General features: G+C 39.9%; 1 protein-coding gene across 7 annotated transcripts in view; it reads right to left on the reverse strand.

The window, feature by feature from the left end:
- IFT88 (intraflagellar transport 88) overlaps positions 1 to 17,016 on the reverse strand; it is a 121,714-nt gene that overhangs the window by 19,197 nt on the left and 85,501 nt on the right. For all 7 annotated transcript variants that reach the window (XM_077745381.1, XM_077745382.1, XM_077745380.1 and 4 more), the window contains 4 exons: positions 13,569 to 13,621; positions 11,643 to 11,708; positions 8,333 to 8,439; positions 1,054 to 1,120 (listed from right to left, as the gene is read on the reverse strand). In XM_077745381.1, coding sequence (XP_077601507.1) covers positions 1,054 to 1,120; positions 8,333 to 8,439; positions 11,643 to 11,708; positions 13,569 to 13,621 — 293 coding nt within the window. The remainder of the gene's footprint in view (positions 1 to 1,053; positions 1,121 to 8,332; positions 8,440 to 11,642; positions 11,709 to 13,568; positions 13,622 to 17,016) is intronic.

Here is a 17,016-nt window from a genome sequence, read left to right on the forward strand (position 1 = left end):
CTGTCCTGGCTGCTAGGTCACAAAGAGTTGAGGGAATGAAGCTGGTAGCGGCACGGACCTGGGTCACGTATGCGGGGCAGTGCTAAGTACGGATATGAGAGATGTACCTGTATTTACACATCCCAATTTGGCCTTTATTTTTACAATTGGTTTCTTTTTTTTTTTTTTAATATTTTTATTTATTTCTAGGAGAGAGAGAGACAGCATGAGCAGGGGAGGGTCAGAGAGAGAGGGAGAGACAGAATCTGAAACAGACTCCAGGCTCTGAGCTGGCAGTCAGCACAGAGCCCGACGCGGGGCTCGAACCCACGAACCGCGAGATCATGACCTAAGCGAAAGTCGGACGCTTAACCGACTAAGCCACCCAGGCGCCCCAACAATTGGTTTCTTTAAAACCACCAAATTTCTACTAAGTGTAACTTACCCCCACTCCCCTGACATGGACAGAGAAGGTAGATTTTGATGATGAGGAAAAAGGGAAGGAAAACTTAACCACCTTGTTAGTAAGTAAAGCTGTGACAAGTGGTCAAAGTCCAGGAACTGAGAGATGCAAACAAATTTAGAAATCGCTAAAAGCCTACAGTACTTATGTGGAGGGTCCAGAGATGGATGGCTGTCGTGAGCAAGACAGGGATGAGGACCACGTCTCCTAACTCCCAGATGGACACTATTTCTGCACTAAAAGTATACTCAGGACTGCCAGCATTCTAGAAGACCATCTTACTTCTCCTTAGAAGGTACTGCCTTAAAAGGTAAATCGACAAAATGTAACACAGTAAAACCTCATTAGCAGAGACATCTGTGATCATCTACCCAATATGAATTAATCACTCAGCAAAAACAGGTATGCTTATTTAGGAAGTAAAATCCACTGACACTTCTAGTCATTTCCATATCAGAAGGGCTGCTTACAACATTAATTAGAGTAAGTGAGGTTTTACTGTGTGTAGAACAAACAAACAAAAGACATTTCTGGATTATTCAAGCTGTTTCAAGAAGCGCAGGTACTAGACGGCCGTCCAGCCCCGTACCTGGAGGACAGGAAACACTCACCACTGCTGGCACTGCCCTCTCTTCTGCTGCGCGAGCCCCCGCTGCCGTCTCTGCCAGACTTCATGCGCTACAACGAGAGGAGGGGTTTAAAAGTTTATTTATTTTTGAGAGAGAGAGCGAGCGAGCAAGCAAGGGAGGGGCAGAGAGAGAGGGAGACAGAATCCCAAGCAGGCTCCACACTGTCAGCGTAGAGCCCTATACGGGTCTTGAACTCAAGGAACCATGAGATCATGACCTGAGCCAAAATCATCGGTCGGATGCTTTACCGACTGACCACCCAGGAGCCCCTAAACGTTGATTTTTTAAAATTAACATGACCGTGTAGCTCTTGACTTAACTGCTCCTACTGTCCCGAAAGCTGGGTTCACACTGCTCCTTACCTTGATTCTATGGGAGAAAAGAGAGTTGTTCTGTGGACAAGGGGCTCCAGCCTGCCTTCCACCAGGGGACTCTGTCCTCACTAAATACTCACGCGGCAGTTCACTTATAGGCCCAGTGTAACCACTGCTCATGGACCAAATATTGTCCTGACATGAACATCGAGGTCTTAGCTCAGGGGGGTGGAGGGGAGGCGGGGAGAAGGGAGTCTGTAGAAGGGCTATATCCTGCATTCGATTTACTCTGTAAATGGCTGGACCTCAACTATTTTTGGGGGAAGAAAAGGTAAACTTTGAAATTCAACTTCTACAATAAAAGCACTATTAAAATCTCACAAAATACTTAAGATCTGTTCAATAGTCCACTTTCTTAGGTACACACCTACCTTTAAAACATAAGAAATATCTCCAAGCTGTGACATTCTTAGGTTTTTTGAAGCAATTTACAGTTATTTTGTGTGTTTCTTAAGAGTCATACTTTTTATATTGACACTGAGTCTGTGTCAAGCCACACGGCCAGATCCTCTATGTCCAATGTTGTGTTTAGAGAGAAGGGTAGTTAGCGAACAGAATCTGACCGCTTTTTGATAAATATTTACTCTACAACTAAATTAAAAATTTTAAACATAGACTGGTAATTTATTTAGGTCTTCAATAATATAAACACAATTTCATATTAAATTCAAAGGACAAATTATTTATTCCCTTATTCCTGACAACTCCCCAGATGTTTATGAATTATCATGTCATGATTAGAGGTTACGGACATTGTGATCTGCTAGGAAGAAAAAAAAACTTTTCAATAACTCAAGACTCATTTCTCTAAAATGAAACTCTCTCCTAAAATACTCAGTGCTTCCAAATATATGTAAATATAAAATATAAAAAAAAAAGCTCACATGTTTTCTGTTAAAAAGAAACCTCCCTTGAAACCCCATCTCTCCTTCTTGCCCTTCTCTTTTGAAAATCTAAAAATGATGTAGCAAAATAAAAATTTTAATGTCTATAATCAGATTTTGTCATAACTTGTTTTTCATCTATTTGCAGATTATTTCTAGCATACCCAAAAGACCTTTACAATATTAAAATAAACTCATAAATACAAATGCCTGTGTAACTTGAAACTTTTTCAAATCAAATGTGAGAAAAGATCTTGCATCCGCTTTAGTAACCATACATTTAGAACAGGCCAATTTAGGAAAGTGAGCAATTTCCATGATCACCACATTCTTCACCCCATTCCACCTATTCCTTGCTCCCATCCTGAACTTCCCAATCTTTTGGCTCTCATCCATCTTTTCCTAATGAATCTCCCTAAGTCCTCGCTTTATTTCTAGCCTAGAAACAGCCACCACTTTAAGAACGTCCACATCAGCACCTACGGACCCTTTGCTTGCCCACTTGTCTTTCTGCTCCACTCACCAAGAGAAACGTAGAATCTGGCTTGATTCAATGGCTTCTCTTCTTTCTCTCCTGTTCCCAGGACACTGAGCTCTGCTGGACACATGTCACCTAAGCACACGATGGTGCCAGACCCCCACTGCTGGCTCAACCTCCACCCCCACGCCCCATGGAGCAAGCATTTTTATATATCACATTTTGTCCTTTTCATCTTTGGAAACTGGCCCTCCTACTTTGTGAATAAAAGGCAGCCTGCACCTCTTGGACGTGCCAGCCTCCTCCGCTGTCTGCCACACCCTTCCTCATCTTCTTTCCAGCAACCACTCATCGCTTGTCGCTCAACTCCACTCTCATCATAGGGGGACTGCCCTGTGACCCAGGTGGCTGCTCACACGCGTCACCAGCACCACACCCCTCCTCACGCTCACGGCCCTGCTCTGCTTGTCCTCCTGTGGGAAGAGAATGTGATTTTTCATTCTCTTCCACCTGAACACCTATCTGCCTTTCTTTCACTGCTGCTGAAAACCAATCATTCCACCACACCGAACCTTGTATGCTCTGTTCTCTAATCTTTCGCATTTTGGCTGATATTTTTCTCTTCCTTTTCGTATTTCGATTGCTCAGTCTTCAAGTCCTGCTCTTCCCACTTGGTTCTTTTCCAGACACAGAGTCAAGTTTGACAGAATGCCTCGCAGCTAATTTTTGTGTGTGTTCAGTGAAGAAGAAACATAAAACATCTTTTAAGAGGCTCCCAGCTCGTGGGGCCAGTTCACACTGTGCAGGCCCACAGCAGCCGGCCATGGCAGAGTAGGTCTTTCTTGCCTGGCTGACAGCCAGCATTCTAGAATTGCTCACTGACAGCACTAACAAATACACAAGGTGTAAAATATTCTTCTAAGGAATGTAGGTCCACCAAGCACAAAGAGGAGAACATCTTAAAGCAGGAGTTAGGGGCTCAGGGAGACACACTCTATTTTGGCTCACATAACCCTGAATTAATTCATCTTTCTTTCTTGGGTCTACATAAACCCTTTTCCATTTTAGACAATTTTTAGAAATCCATGATCTGATTTAATATCTATTTCCTGCCCTCCCTCCCTTAAATCAGATTCCATATCCTGAGCAGGTATTTGATCATTTGCATGATTACCCTGTGGGAACATAAACTCTAGACAAGTGCTTTTCAAACTTTAGTGAATATAAAAATACCTGGAGAATTTGTTTTAAAACACACACACACACAGATTCTAGAATTTAACTCTGGGATAGGGTTTGGGTGGGTCTGGGATGGGGCCCAGGACTTTGTAATTCTAAGAGGTGCCCAAGTGACTCTGAGGCTCTACTGGTCTGCAGACCAGGCCTGAATAGCACCATTTGGAGGCTCCATCCTATCAAATTAGGGTGAGCTGATGGCAAAGTACGTTTTAATTTACCAACTTTTTGAGTGCAGAAAAAATAAGAACTATATAATTATCTGAATCATCCATTTCCCTACTTTTCATAAAGGAGTAAGGCCCAGTAGTTAGGAACTTGGATTTGAAGTCTAGGTCTACCCCCAAAAGCTGTGTGACCTAGAGGAAGTTGCTTAGCCACCCTGGGTCTCAGTTTTCTCATCTGTCAAAGAAAAGTACTAATAAAACTATACCCAACATCATAGGACTATTGAGATGATTAAATTAGCTAATGCACATAAAATATTCACAACAGGGGCTGTATTTGTCATGCACTCAGTAAGTGTTAGCTGGTGCTGTTTTAGTGTCTAGTCAAGCAGAGGTTCTCAAGTGGAATTAAAGGGAAACTGTAACCAGAACCATGAAGAGTGCTAACATTGTTCACAAACACTCATCCAGCCTCTTCACTTCTCTCCCATTGCGCTGCCGAACCTCTACCATTATCAGCACTTCCAGAGGAAAGGGTCCTTCCAGTGAAGACTGGGGGTCAACTTTGTATTCCTATCAGCAGCTCTAGGTAAAGGTTTGATGTGATTTCCTTTTCCTTTTTTATGTTTATCTATTTTGAGAGAGAAAGAGAGAGCAAGCAAAAGAGCGCGAGAGCGAGCAGGGGAGGGGCAGAGAGGATCCCAGGCAGCACCCGACTGACCATGAGCCCAGGGCTCAGTCTCCTGACCATGAGATCATGACCTGAGCCAAAGTCGAGTCCGAGGCTTAATGGACTGAGCCACCCAGGTGCCCCTCCCTGCTTTCAATTACATGTCTAATTCACAAACCATCTTAAGTTCACAATATGAAAGTGCTCTTCTTCAGTGAGAAACAGCAAAATGCTGCTCATAGAAGAGCTGCCAACTTTAAGAAAGATATCTAACTGCATAAGTGTCTCAAGAAATCAAGACATACCTACTTGTATAATAGTAGACTGTATTATGCAGACCTTAACAATAATTACATTAAGAAATTCTAATTACATAGAAAAATGTTAAGTTTCTGCATTGGGACAGATTCTAAATAAGAAACACACAGAAAAAGTAACAAATTTTAAGTTCAAGTTTAGAAAAGCAGAGTGCTCTTAATTCAGAAGTTTATTTATTATAATTTGTTTCATCACTAACACTGCTTTATGTACTACCGAGCCAGGAAACAGAATGCTCTGCCCCATGGGCTCACAATCTAAGAAGCACAAACTGAAATGGAATACACAACAATTAAAAGAGAAATTAACATTCAAATAGTGAGAATTCTTTTAGTCTCTTCTTCCAAGTACCTTTCTTTTTCCACTATTTTTTCTCCTCCAATTTGAATTTTTTTTTACTCATTTTTGAGAGAAAGAGCAAGTGTGGGAGGAGCAGAGAAAGAGGGGACAGAGGATCAAAAGCAGGTTCTGAGTTGTCAGCACAGAGCCTGATGTGGGGCTCTAACTCATGAACCGTGAGACATGACCTGAGCCAAAGTCGGATGCTTCATCGACTGAGCCACCAAGGCGCCCCTCCACTTTGTATTTATAAGCAAAACATAAGTGAGAAAGATTTAACGAATACTAAAGAATAGAGAAATTGATTTCAAGAGCACTGAAAAGAGAGTACTCTGTGGATGAGGACTGTGACTTTGACTCACAAGAAAGATTAAGCAGTAACTTTAAAAAAAATTTTTTTTATGTCTTTATTTTATTTTGAGAGACAGAGACAGAGAGCGAGCAGGGGAGGGGCAGAGAGAGAGGGAGACACAGAATCCAAAACAGGCTCCAGGCTCTGAACTGTCAGCACAGAGCCCAACGTGGGGCTCGAACCCACAGACCGTGAAATCATGACCTGAGCCGAAGTCAGACACTTAACCGACTGAACCACCCAGGTGCCCCAAGCAGTAACATTTAAGGGACTATATTAAGAAGAAGCTATAATGAGAGAAGATATCTAAGTGACCTTGGGGTTTATGCAGAGGACAGTGAGAGCAGAGGCACTGCTCAAGCACAGGTAGACATCAGTAATAGGAGTAAATAAGTAAGAGAAACACTGGATGATCTAAATGCATCAATAGTAACTCATATGATTTTACTGAACTACTCTTTAATTAAGTCATTAGGGAATTATTTTAGTGAGGACACTGTAGGGATGTCAGATATATGAGAGAAACAGATACAAGTAGACTATAAATAAATGTTTTGATGGAAGAGGAATCAATCTGCTGAGTACTAATCAGAAAGTAAAAGCAGTCGCGGTGTAATTCACATGTTCGTTCATAGTCCTAAGAACCAACAGTCCACAAGAATATTAGCCGTAACAGTCAGCCAGAGCAGGAAAGAGTTTACCACCACCCAGAGAGAGGCTGCATGAAGGACAGAGGATGAGGGGGAAGAAACGGCAGAGGGAGACAGGCCGCCGCTGTAAAGGTGAAGCACTGTAAAGACCAAAACCAGAGCAGGATATCAACCTGATACACGTAAACATGGGGAACCTGAGCGATAAGAAAATTGTGTAAAAGCAACTCTGCCTCTCTTTAAAGGGGGCAATTTTGGTCTTTACCCCTCAAGTTCATTTCCCAGGGACTCCTTGGAATCAGGGTTTCCTACAGCTGGAGCTGTGACCCTTCGTGAGCTAAGTGCAAGGCAAGGCCCAGGAGTTAGAAGGCTGCTACTTACTGTGTAAAGCGCGTCAACACCAAACACCAAAGTCTACTACGATGGTAGCGCACATGCCAGTCATCCTGTTTAAGGTTGTGAGTGGTGAGAGTTGTGAGAGTGTGTTACACGTGACCCATAACTTGTATTAGTTGTGTACACTTTTCTGTTCAGTATCAACTTAAACTCCTGATGGTGAAACTTAGGAAGTCTGAAGAATTTGACCCTTTCCACATCCCTCCATGGTTCTATACTAAGTAACTTTACAGTAATGATAAGCTCCAAAGAATGTTCTCGGTTTGAGATATATACTTCTCTTGGATTCTTCTTAACGAAACAAATTTAATAGTGATTATGATGACAATTATAACCGGAACTTTCATTTATACCTGTTTAATTTTATAAAACTCTCACACGGGTTACCTAATTTGGCAACGAGCACATGGTAGTAAACTGATCTTCACAGCAGATTTTAAACAACTATCTACCGTAGCATGGCATTAACATCAACTTGGTATTTTATAGGGTTTTTAAGGTAAAAATCTATGTCATGTTCATAACCTTTTTATAACTGATAATTTAAAAGCAAATATGGAATTTGGTCTATTTAAGGTTAGAAAAAGTCTAACCTTAAAGAATATATTTTCTTTCTATTTAAGGCAGACATTCAAAGATTATGTTAAATTTTTAAATATTCTAGGCTCAAACTTAGGGGAGACTATTCTATCAAAAAAAGTAAAATTTTTAAGAACATTATTATTCCACATACTGCATGAAACACAGAAATAAAACTTAAAAGGCCTCCGTGTATATTAATATTATTCTCAGAGCCATTGTCTACTACATAATGAAATAGCTTAAAGAAAAAGTACTATTGTTATATAATTTCCTCTTAATTTCCATGGGCCACAGAGCCCTCCAATTGAAATTAATTCTATAAATTAACCTGTAAGTTATTTTGTGTTGTGGAAATGATTTGTCTGTGAGTAACCATCCACTACAGTATGTTGACTCTATTACACTTCCTCCTATTAAGAATTGGTTCTTGGGACACCTGGGTGGTTTAGTTGGTTAAGTATCTGACTTGATTTCTGCTCAGGACATGATCTTGTGGTTTGTGGGATCGAGCCCTGTGATGGGCCCCAAGTTGGGCTCCATGCTGTCCTGCTTGGGATTTTCTCTCTCATTCTCTCTTTGCTCCTTCCTGCTTTACTCTCTGTCTCAAAAATAAATAAACTTAAAAAAAATTGATTCTTGATAGATTTTATCCTCAAACTAGAATTTTAGTTGTTTCTCCTTTACGCCACAGCAGAAAAAAATTTCAACTTTTTTTTTTTTTTACTGATAGAAGAACCCAGCATCAGTCATCGGAGCTACCGAAGGTTGACATTTTGAAAATTAAGAGACAATAGATTTTGGACCATGTAAGATACCTGTTCCCTTATTTCTTTCATTTTTTCCAATCTCTTAAGTTTTGTTGCATATTCTTGAACTTCTCTTAATCCAATATCTGTGCAGAGACGAACCAAGAAACGCAGACCTAAACGGTAAAAACAGTTGTAGAAAAATATTAATGTGGTGTTGAAAGTATAAGTCAGTGAACTCAGTCTTTTGGGACACAAGGAGGAATGATGCTCACAGTGTTTGCTTCCCTCAAAAATTACCCTACACTTTGTACTCACTCACCGGCCCTGGGAGAACGGGGCTTCCCTCAAAGAGGACCTGCAAGGAGGACTCTCCCCACTGTCCGCCCCTGGAGAGGCCACACCACCTACAGCTACTAATACATTAGATATTTGTTTTTGTTTTTGTCTTTCTCTTCCTAGGAGCTGTCGTCTGTCTCACTTTTGGCCACACCGCAGAGCTGGAACAGCGCCGTACTACCAACAGTGTAGCATCGCTCTGCTCTGTGAGAATCTGTAAGTTAGTCAGCAATTCATGGCCACTAAAATGTTGCAAAAGGAACAGTACTAAAATAATTTAAAAGATTAAATATCATATAAAGATTAATTATCATATAAATTGCCTATGTGTACATTTGTCTTAATAATTCACAATAAGGAGGTAATTTACATATACTGTACAAATAATGCTTAATTATGTCTCGTACCTGCCCATCCTCAAAGAATCGTTTAGGAATATTTTTTAAAAAATCTTTTTAACCTTTATTTTCTTTGAGAAACAGAGGGAGACAGAGACAGTGTGAGTGGAGGAGGGGCAGAGAGAGGGAGACACAGAATCTGAAGTAGGCTCCAGGCTCTGAGATGTCAGCACAGAGCCCGACACGGGGCTTGAACCCACGAACCGTGAGATCGTGACCTGAGCCCAAGTTGGACGCTTAACTGACTGAGCCCCCCAGGCGTCCCTGAGGAATATTTAATGTAAAATAAAGTCATTGTCTTGGTGGATGTTCTCTGAAACTTAGCTTGCCATCTCAACTCTTTATAGCAGGTCAGTTTCTGATAAGTGAAGAATATATTTTAAGAATGTATTATCCTGTTGGGTTTATCAGAACCTACTGTGCTCAAAATGACACCATACATGGGTGCAAATGTTTTTTCAATAGTTCTAGTTAAGGTAGACTATTAATTATATTTGTCTTAAAAATTATCCAGGCCAAAAGCATCTTGAACATTCCCTATGGCACAGATGATTATTCATTTAATTTTTAGAATGAAACAATTTCGTTTTTTAAGATTTCATTTTTTAAGTCATCTCTACGCCCAACATGGGGCTCAAACTCACAGCCCAAAGATCAAGAGTCACATGCTCTACCAACTGAGCCAGCCAGGCGCCCCTTAGAGTGAATCTTAAATTCTCAATAGAGAAAGTAATTTGGGGGCACCTGGATGGCTCAGTCAGTTAAGCCTCTGACCCTTGATTTCAGCTCAAGTCACAGTCTCACAGTTCTTGAGGTTGAGCCCAGCGTCAGGATCCCTGCTGACAGCACAGAGCTTGCTTGGGATTTTCTCTCTCTGCCCCTCCCCTGCGTGCGTGCTGTTTCTCTCTCTCTCTCTCAAAATAAATCAAGGAACTTAAAAAAAAAAAAACAACAAGAAAGAAAGAAATCTGGACTTGCTTAGAGACTGTCCCTCTGCTGGTCCCGGGCAGAGGCGCTATAGCTGCTGCAGCATCTTTCCACCAGCAGTAATTCTGTCCCCCAGGGGACATCTGCAACGTCTGGAGACATTCTGTTGTTCATAAGGAGGAGGTGGAAGCGCTATGAGCATCTGGTGGTTAGAGGCCGGGGAAGCTGCTAAAACATTCTGTACTCCGTGGGATGGCCTCCCACAACACGGAATTACCTGGCCCCAAATGTCAGTGGTGCCAAAGAGGGGACACATTTGCCCGGCAGACTGCTTGCGGCTGCTTCATTTTCATAGAAAGGTATTACTGTTACCTCTCACTTAATCTCTAAATCACCAAGTTTCCCAAAGTAACTGAGATTAAGATTCACATAAAAAGCTTTAAAAAAAAAAAAAAAGAAAGAAAGAAATAGGAAATGAAAGCTCTCTGGGTCCACTGAAAACTTAAATGAGAATCTCTGTAGGTTGGGCTAGAAATCTGTGCTTTTTAAAGTTTTACAAGTAATTCCACATAGCCTGTTTCCTGATGGCATTTGTCAGCTAACAAATCTGCTTCTAATCAGCATTTGAGAAGTCCTTGCCCTGAGGCTGCTACCAAAGGCCATTAATTCTGAGCCCTGTGCTGCTGACCTTTCACAAAAGCCAAACTGAGAAAAATATTAAGGAAGGAACAGTACATGTCATCCCTGGGGCGGGCTGGGCTGCCGGAAAGCTCGACACAGAAAAGGCTAGTCTTGTGGAACGAAATGTATTGTTTAGTGTTCCCTGTCACTGAAGGACAATTAAAAAGTCTTTTCAAACGTGTTATTTTATTTTCTGGCGCTGCTGCGGCTCCCAACGATCTTATCTACTGTCTCTGTTCGCTTCGCCACACAAGTGAAGAGTTGGAAAATGTTTTCTCCTTCCCAAGGAATTACTTTTGTTTCCTCGTAAATAGAAAAGATTATATAAGTGATTACATTTTTTCTTCCTTTTAGCTGCAGGGCTATTCAGAGCCAAATACCTTTAGCGGGGGTGTGTGGCATGTGACTATGGTTATTTTGTATTTTTCTTGATCATGATTTTGTGGTTGGTACTCCCATTAATACTTCACATCATTACTTTAGGTTACATCAAACCCACTGTGCAACAAGATGGGGGAAGAAAAGAGTTATTTTCTACAAAGCTAACTTCACCAAAGGAAAATAAGTAAAATACCAACATAATCTTTTAAACTTAAAATAACATTAAAATTCATTTGCTATCCATATCGTCAAGATGACTGTTCTATTTTCATAAACTCTAATAAAAGTATTTTTCAACCTCAAAAAGTTTCATACTAGCCAGTTAAAAATGCCTTTTTAAAAAAAATCACAGTTTAAGAACTTTAACAAATCAATAATAAACCGAAATTTATTCTTCAAATTTCATAAAACTTTGACATACAGATCTGTTTACTACTGAAGAGAACCCAGTGGTATTTTTAAATCCATCAAAAACTGAATTCTATGTTTTTGTACTTGCATAGTCAAATTTTCTGATTGTATAATCACATGTATAAACATGTGTCACAAATTATAGGCTGGCAGCTGTATATGCAATTTCCATAGCAAACATTATACATAAGGCAATAAAGAGTTAGAACCTATAGCTTCAAAAATACAAAATGTAAACTCACATTCAACATTTTCTGGAAATTTTCTATGAACATCCTTGTAAGTCTCTAATGCTTTTTGGTAGTTACCTATAAATAAAAAAAGAGAAAAAAACCATACTCACAGATTATAAAAATTAATGACATTCAGCAAAATAGTAATTTTAATCCAATACACTGGTACCACTAACTGGTTTAGTAAAAACACTTTCATGTTTGCCAGAAGCATACATAAGCCATTCTTAATATAACTTCTGGAAGAAAATGTACAGATAAAGGAAATTTGAGAAAGAGGTCGAGCGAAAGTAAATGGGTGATGGCTGAAACTCAGTTCTACTGCTTAAAATAAATACTTCAGTGTCAAAAATTAAGATCTATTCAACTTTCGAAAAATTAAACATTAGTTCAGAAGAACAATAGAGAATTTTAAAACTAATCTAAGTGATTAACGTTAATTTCAACGTCATTCACTTAGTTGGAAAAGATGAAAAATAATCTTTCTCCGTAGTTTTTATTTTGAAACATTAAAAAATTTATAGAAAGCATTTTGTTTTATAATACAATAATTTAGCTTCACAGCAACAATGAACAGGAAAATAATTTTGGATCAAAGATCTTTGCTAAGATCTCGGTAAACAAGTGATGAATCTCAACAGGCCCCACTATACACGAGGGCCAGCCACGCTGACCCTCCCAGGGTGCGGTGTGAAGTCCACGTGACAGAGGCAGGCCTCAGTATACATCGGCTTATCTTCCGATCAGTACTTCAGTAACACAAGGAAGTTTCTATCTTACATCACTCAGAACACCTCTTATATATGCACACTTTACATGTGACTGACCCAGAAACAAATGCTGGTAATTCAGAACTCATGCTGATATAAATAAAATGTATAATATATAGTTAGGTTGTATGTCCCACAGGAAATAACAGCAAAGATCAATGAGCTAAATGATTTTAGGACGCCTGTGTACATATTCTGACGCCCTTCTAGAGGAGCTCATAAAGAAAGAAACCTCCTACAAAACAGGAGGAGAACGCTGCTAACACTGGCACCATCTGTGCTCCCCCTGGACTGAGGAATTTATTTTCCTGGATCATCCGGAGCCTCTCCAAGAGGGATCACAAATTTGTTACCGTTTATCTCATTCCTAATCTCTGATTAAGAGTCAACACTATCATTCACTCCACGGTTAGTCCAACACTTCAGGACAAGTGTTGGCAGCACAGGATGTAATAAAAAGTTAATATGGGGCGCCTGGGTGGCTTAGTCGGTTAAGCATCCGACTTTCGCTTGCGTCATGATCTCGCGGTTCGTGGGTTCGAGCCCCGCGTCGGGCTCTGTGCTGACTGCCAGCTCAGAGCCTGGAGCCTGTTTCAGAGTCTGTGACTCCCTCTCTCTCTGACCCTCCCCTGCTCACACTGTCTCTCTCTCTCTCCTAGAAATAAATAAAAACATTAAAAAAAAAATTAAAAAAAAAAGTTAACTGAAAGCACAAAGGAAGATGCCCCGTAGGATTTGGTCTAAAAAATACAGCCCCAGTTGTTCCAGTCCGGGCCCTCCTCAGCCTTGTTGGTGGGAGACGGAGATCTGGTAGAGCACACAGGCTGCTTAGAATTAGGTGAACAGAAAATGGAAATATAAACTAATGTGCACACAATGCCTATCTTCCTGGGACTTAATATATCCAAATGATTGCATGTCAGCTTTGAAAAATAATGAATCTGTTAACAGTGGTGATGGAATCCACGATTAAGACCTATTTCAGAAGCATGACTTGTTTCTGTATGTAGTAATTACCGTTTCTCATATAAGGCTTCAAATACGTTAGTCAGCAAAAGTTAATGTTTTAATAAACAAATGTGCAGTTGGAACACAGTTCTATGCATAATTACCCAAAGACTGAAGCAAAATACATTAAAAAAATGAATAAAATTAAAGCATTTACCACTTCTTCTGAAACAACTAGCTACCATCAGCTGCCATTTCACTTGTGTTGGCCTAGAAAACAAATACATTACACGAAATCAGAGATGAAACAAACATAATCTGTGACGATCAGTTTTCTAAAGCTACATATCTGTACTATCTTTCAAATACGTTTTTTACAAATATTTTGACCTTTGATTAAATCTTTATTATTGAAAATAGCATATATATATAATTTCCTTCATTATTACCTATCATATGTATTTTAGAAAATTTAAGAGTCCTTCAATCTGGTTCATACCTTTATTTAGATTTTATGTGAACCACTTAACCTGTTTGGCTGAAGACCACTGCATTCTATTTTAAACATTATCATTACCTTTGCCATAATCTTATACTTTGGCTTAGTACCTAAGGCTTGGAAATTTAGGCTTACAAATTTCGTACCCATGAGGCAATTGTTGACCTTGTGTTTGAACACTTAGGCTTCAACTAAAGATAGAGTAAAAAAAGAACTATATTCATTTTTTTTTCCTCTTAAAAAGAAATGAATTTCTTTTCTAAAAAAAGACTTAAAAAATGTTTATTTGAGAGAGAGCAAGCAGTGGAGGCGCAGAGAGAGGGAGACAGAGGATCCAAAGTGGGCTCTGGGCTGAAAGCAGAGAGCCTGAGGCTGGGCTTGAACTCACCAACTGTGAGATCATGACCTGAGCTGAATCGGACACTTAACCGACTGAGCCACCCAGGCGCCCCTAATTTCTTTTCTAAAATAAATAATAATTACCAGGATTTCTAAAGACTACATTACAAATACCTAAAAAAACAAGATTTGAAGAAGTCAAAGACTAGGGAATAACTGAATGTGCTTCCCATTTATTTTTAGACTCATTTCTATTTACTGATGGCTTCAAAGACAGACAGCCTCGCTCCGACTCAATTTGATGGCACACCTACCAGCTCTGGAGTCTTGTTACCTCACTGTTTAAATCACAGCCCTCCTACCTGGTCAAGGTACGTAACCTCAGATCCACTCCCTACAAAGCCATCCACCTTAATCTAAAGAAAACACATACCTAACCACGTCACTTCCCTCTTTAAAACGCATCACCTCCCCTCCAACTGCACGGTAACTCCAAGGTCCTGATCCAGCCCATCCACCGTGAGCCTATGTCGCCTCGCCAAGCCCACTTCCGGGGCCCCGCCTAGCATTTCATGCTACAGCAGATCCAAACGGGGACCAAGCCCCCCTGCATTCACCGTGTTTCCTACACTTCCGGCCTTTGCACACATCGTCACCTCCACTTGGAGGCTCGTTCCAACCTCGTTGCCTCTTCCCTGCGAGACTAGTTTAGACGGCTCCAAGTCTTCTTCCCGCATCCCGGAATCTCTTTAGCACCGCATTTACTATACTGCGTTATTATTTATGTTTTGGAACACCTTATTAAACTATAAACTCCTGAGGGCAGGACCCGGCATGATGCCTGATATATACTGGGGTGACCATTAATCATTAATGCCTCATTTACAAATTCAAGTACATATCTTTATAGTTTCCTGAAAGGTTGGGATTATGATTTTTAGTTTGGTACACTATTAATTCTGTTAATTTGATAAGTTATTTAAATTTATGCCTGGGTTTACTCATCTCCAAAGTGGGAATTGTAATAGCACCTACTTTGTAAAGTAGTTGTTGAGGATTAAATAACAGTGTCTCTAAATAATAAACATTAGTTATTATTATAACCACTTCTTTTCTCTTCCTCAGGAAAGCCTTATTTCATGAATGCCACCTACTGGGAAATTTAAAAAACAGCCACCAGAGCAGTTGTTAAAATAGTGTGTGCAAGAATATGTGTGTATCCTCATGTGGAAAATGGATTAATTATTTTCAACCACTAAAGTAGCCTGGTAAAGAGGAAGAATAGGGCTCAGCGACTTAGTGTTAATAAGGTATTAGGAAACATTCTGGGTTACTAATTCTAGTGGATCGTAACTACAGATGCTGCTTGTTTCCACAGGCATACATAATCGGGCACTGATTTTATGCGTATGATCATCAAAGGATTTTATGCGTTATAACAGTCTGTAAGCTTTCATATATAATAAATGTAACAAAGCTATGAGGACATGGCTTTAGGGCATGAGATACGTTTGTTTTATTAACCTTCAGAATTAAGCTGCCACATTCCTACTGAAACTCATAGGACTGGAGAGAGCCAGACACTATTAACACAGGACAGGAGACTTTTGCACAAAAGCAAACTAGCCTAACTGTTTTGGTTTGTCTTTTTTATCTGTCTTACCATCTGAGCCTAATTTATAAATAATAAGCCAAGTTTATTCTTCAATGAATGCCTACTCCTCTCCTCAATCCTGAAAGTAAAGAAAAATACTATTTTATAGACAGCACATTTAAGACATAGTGATTAAAAAAAAACACCCCCCACCTAGCAAATTGGTTATAAATTACCTAGCACAGTATAAAAAAACTAAAAATTTTATGTATTTTAAATCTGTATTGACTTGGCTTTACAGAATTATGAAATTTTAGAAGTGGAAGTGGCCTCAGATAGGAATTCATTCTACCCGTTCACCTTCAAGGAAAAGAAACTGAGACACAGGTAACCTATGCCTAAGGTAATTCTCCCAATAGTATTTACCAGCATAATATCCTGAATAAGTCCCTTATGTCACACTTCCAGGAAGCAATGAGGAATGCAGTTTGAAAATTATCACAGGGAAGAATTTTTATCTCCATATTTGGAATAAGTACGCCATGAGAGCCATGATTTCTGGATTTCATTGCACAATGTCGTCTCTGGAAATTAACCTTCCCCAAAAAGGAGAATAAGAAAGATAAACTCAAACATTATCTCAGATGGAACTCAAACCATATAAAAACATATACAAATGATGGATGAAGGATTAAAAAAAAATGGTGGAAACCGACTTCAGGAGGGCAAAGAAAGGTAAAACCCAAGTGCTGCAAACAGCATACAGAAGAGAGGTGCTCAGATCTTCCTTGCAAATCACCAGAAATGTTCAAGAACAGGGATCACCAGCACTGAGGAAGGAGGGGTAAAGCATGAAACTGTAACAAGGAAAACAGACTGGAAATGTGACTGAGAAGCAACTGGATGCCCCCTCTGCACAGCCAGGTAATAGCCCCTCAGCCTCAGGAGTTGCTCAGGAAGGCCCCAGCCAGGGGCCCGGACTGCAGGATGATGCAGAGTCTGCTTCTGGACAACGAGGTCTTCAGCCCAGCCTCTGAGCTGCTGGAATGGCTGCAGCCAGGCATATATGCCTGAGGCAAATCTGAGGATGTTTCTCTGAATACACCGAATGGCCCCAGAGAAAAGACTTCAGAATTTTAAGATTAAATCTCAGGAACAAAATCGTACTATTAACATGTTCTTTTTTTTTTTTTTTTTTTTTTTTTTTTTTTTTTTTTTTTTTTTTTTTTTTTT

The sequence above is a fragment of the Crocuta crocuta genome, unplaced genomic scaffold (assembly GCF_008692635.1).
Source record: "Crocuta crocuta isolate KB4526 unplaced genomic scaffold, BGI_CrCroc_1.0 scaffold258, whole genome shotgun sequence".
Taxonomy (NCBI): domain Eukaryota; kingdom Metazoa; phylum Chordata; class Mammalia; order Carnivora; family Hyaenidae; genus Crocuta; species Crocuta crocuta.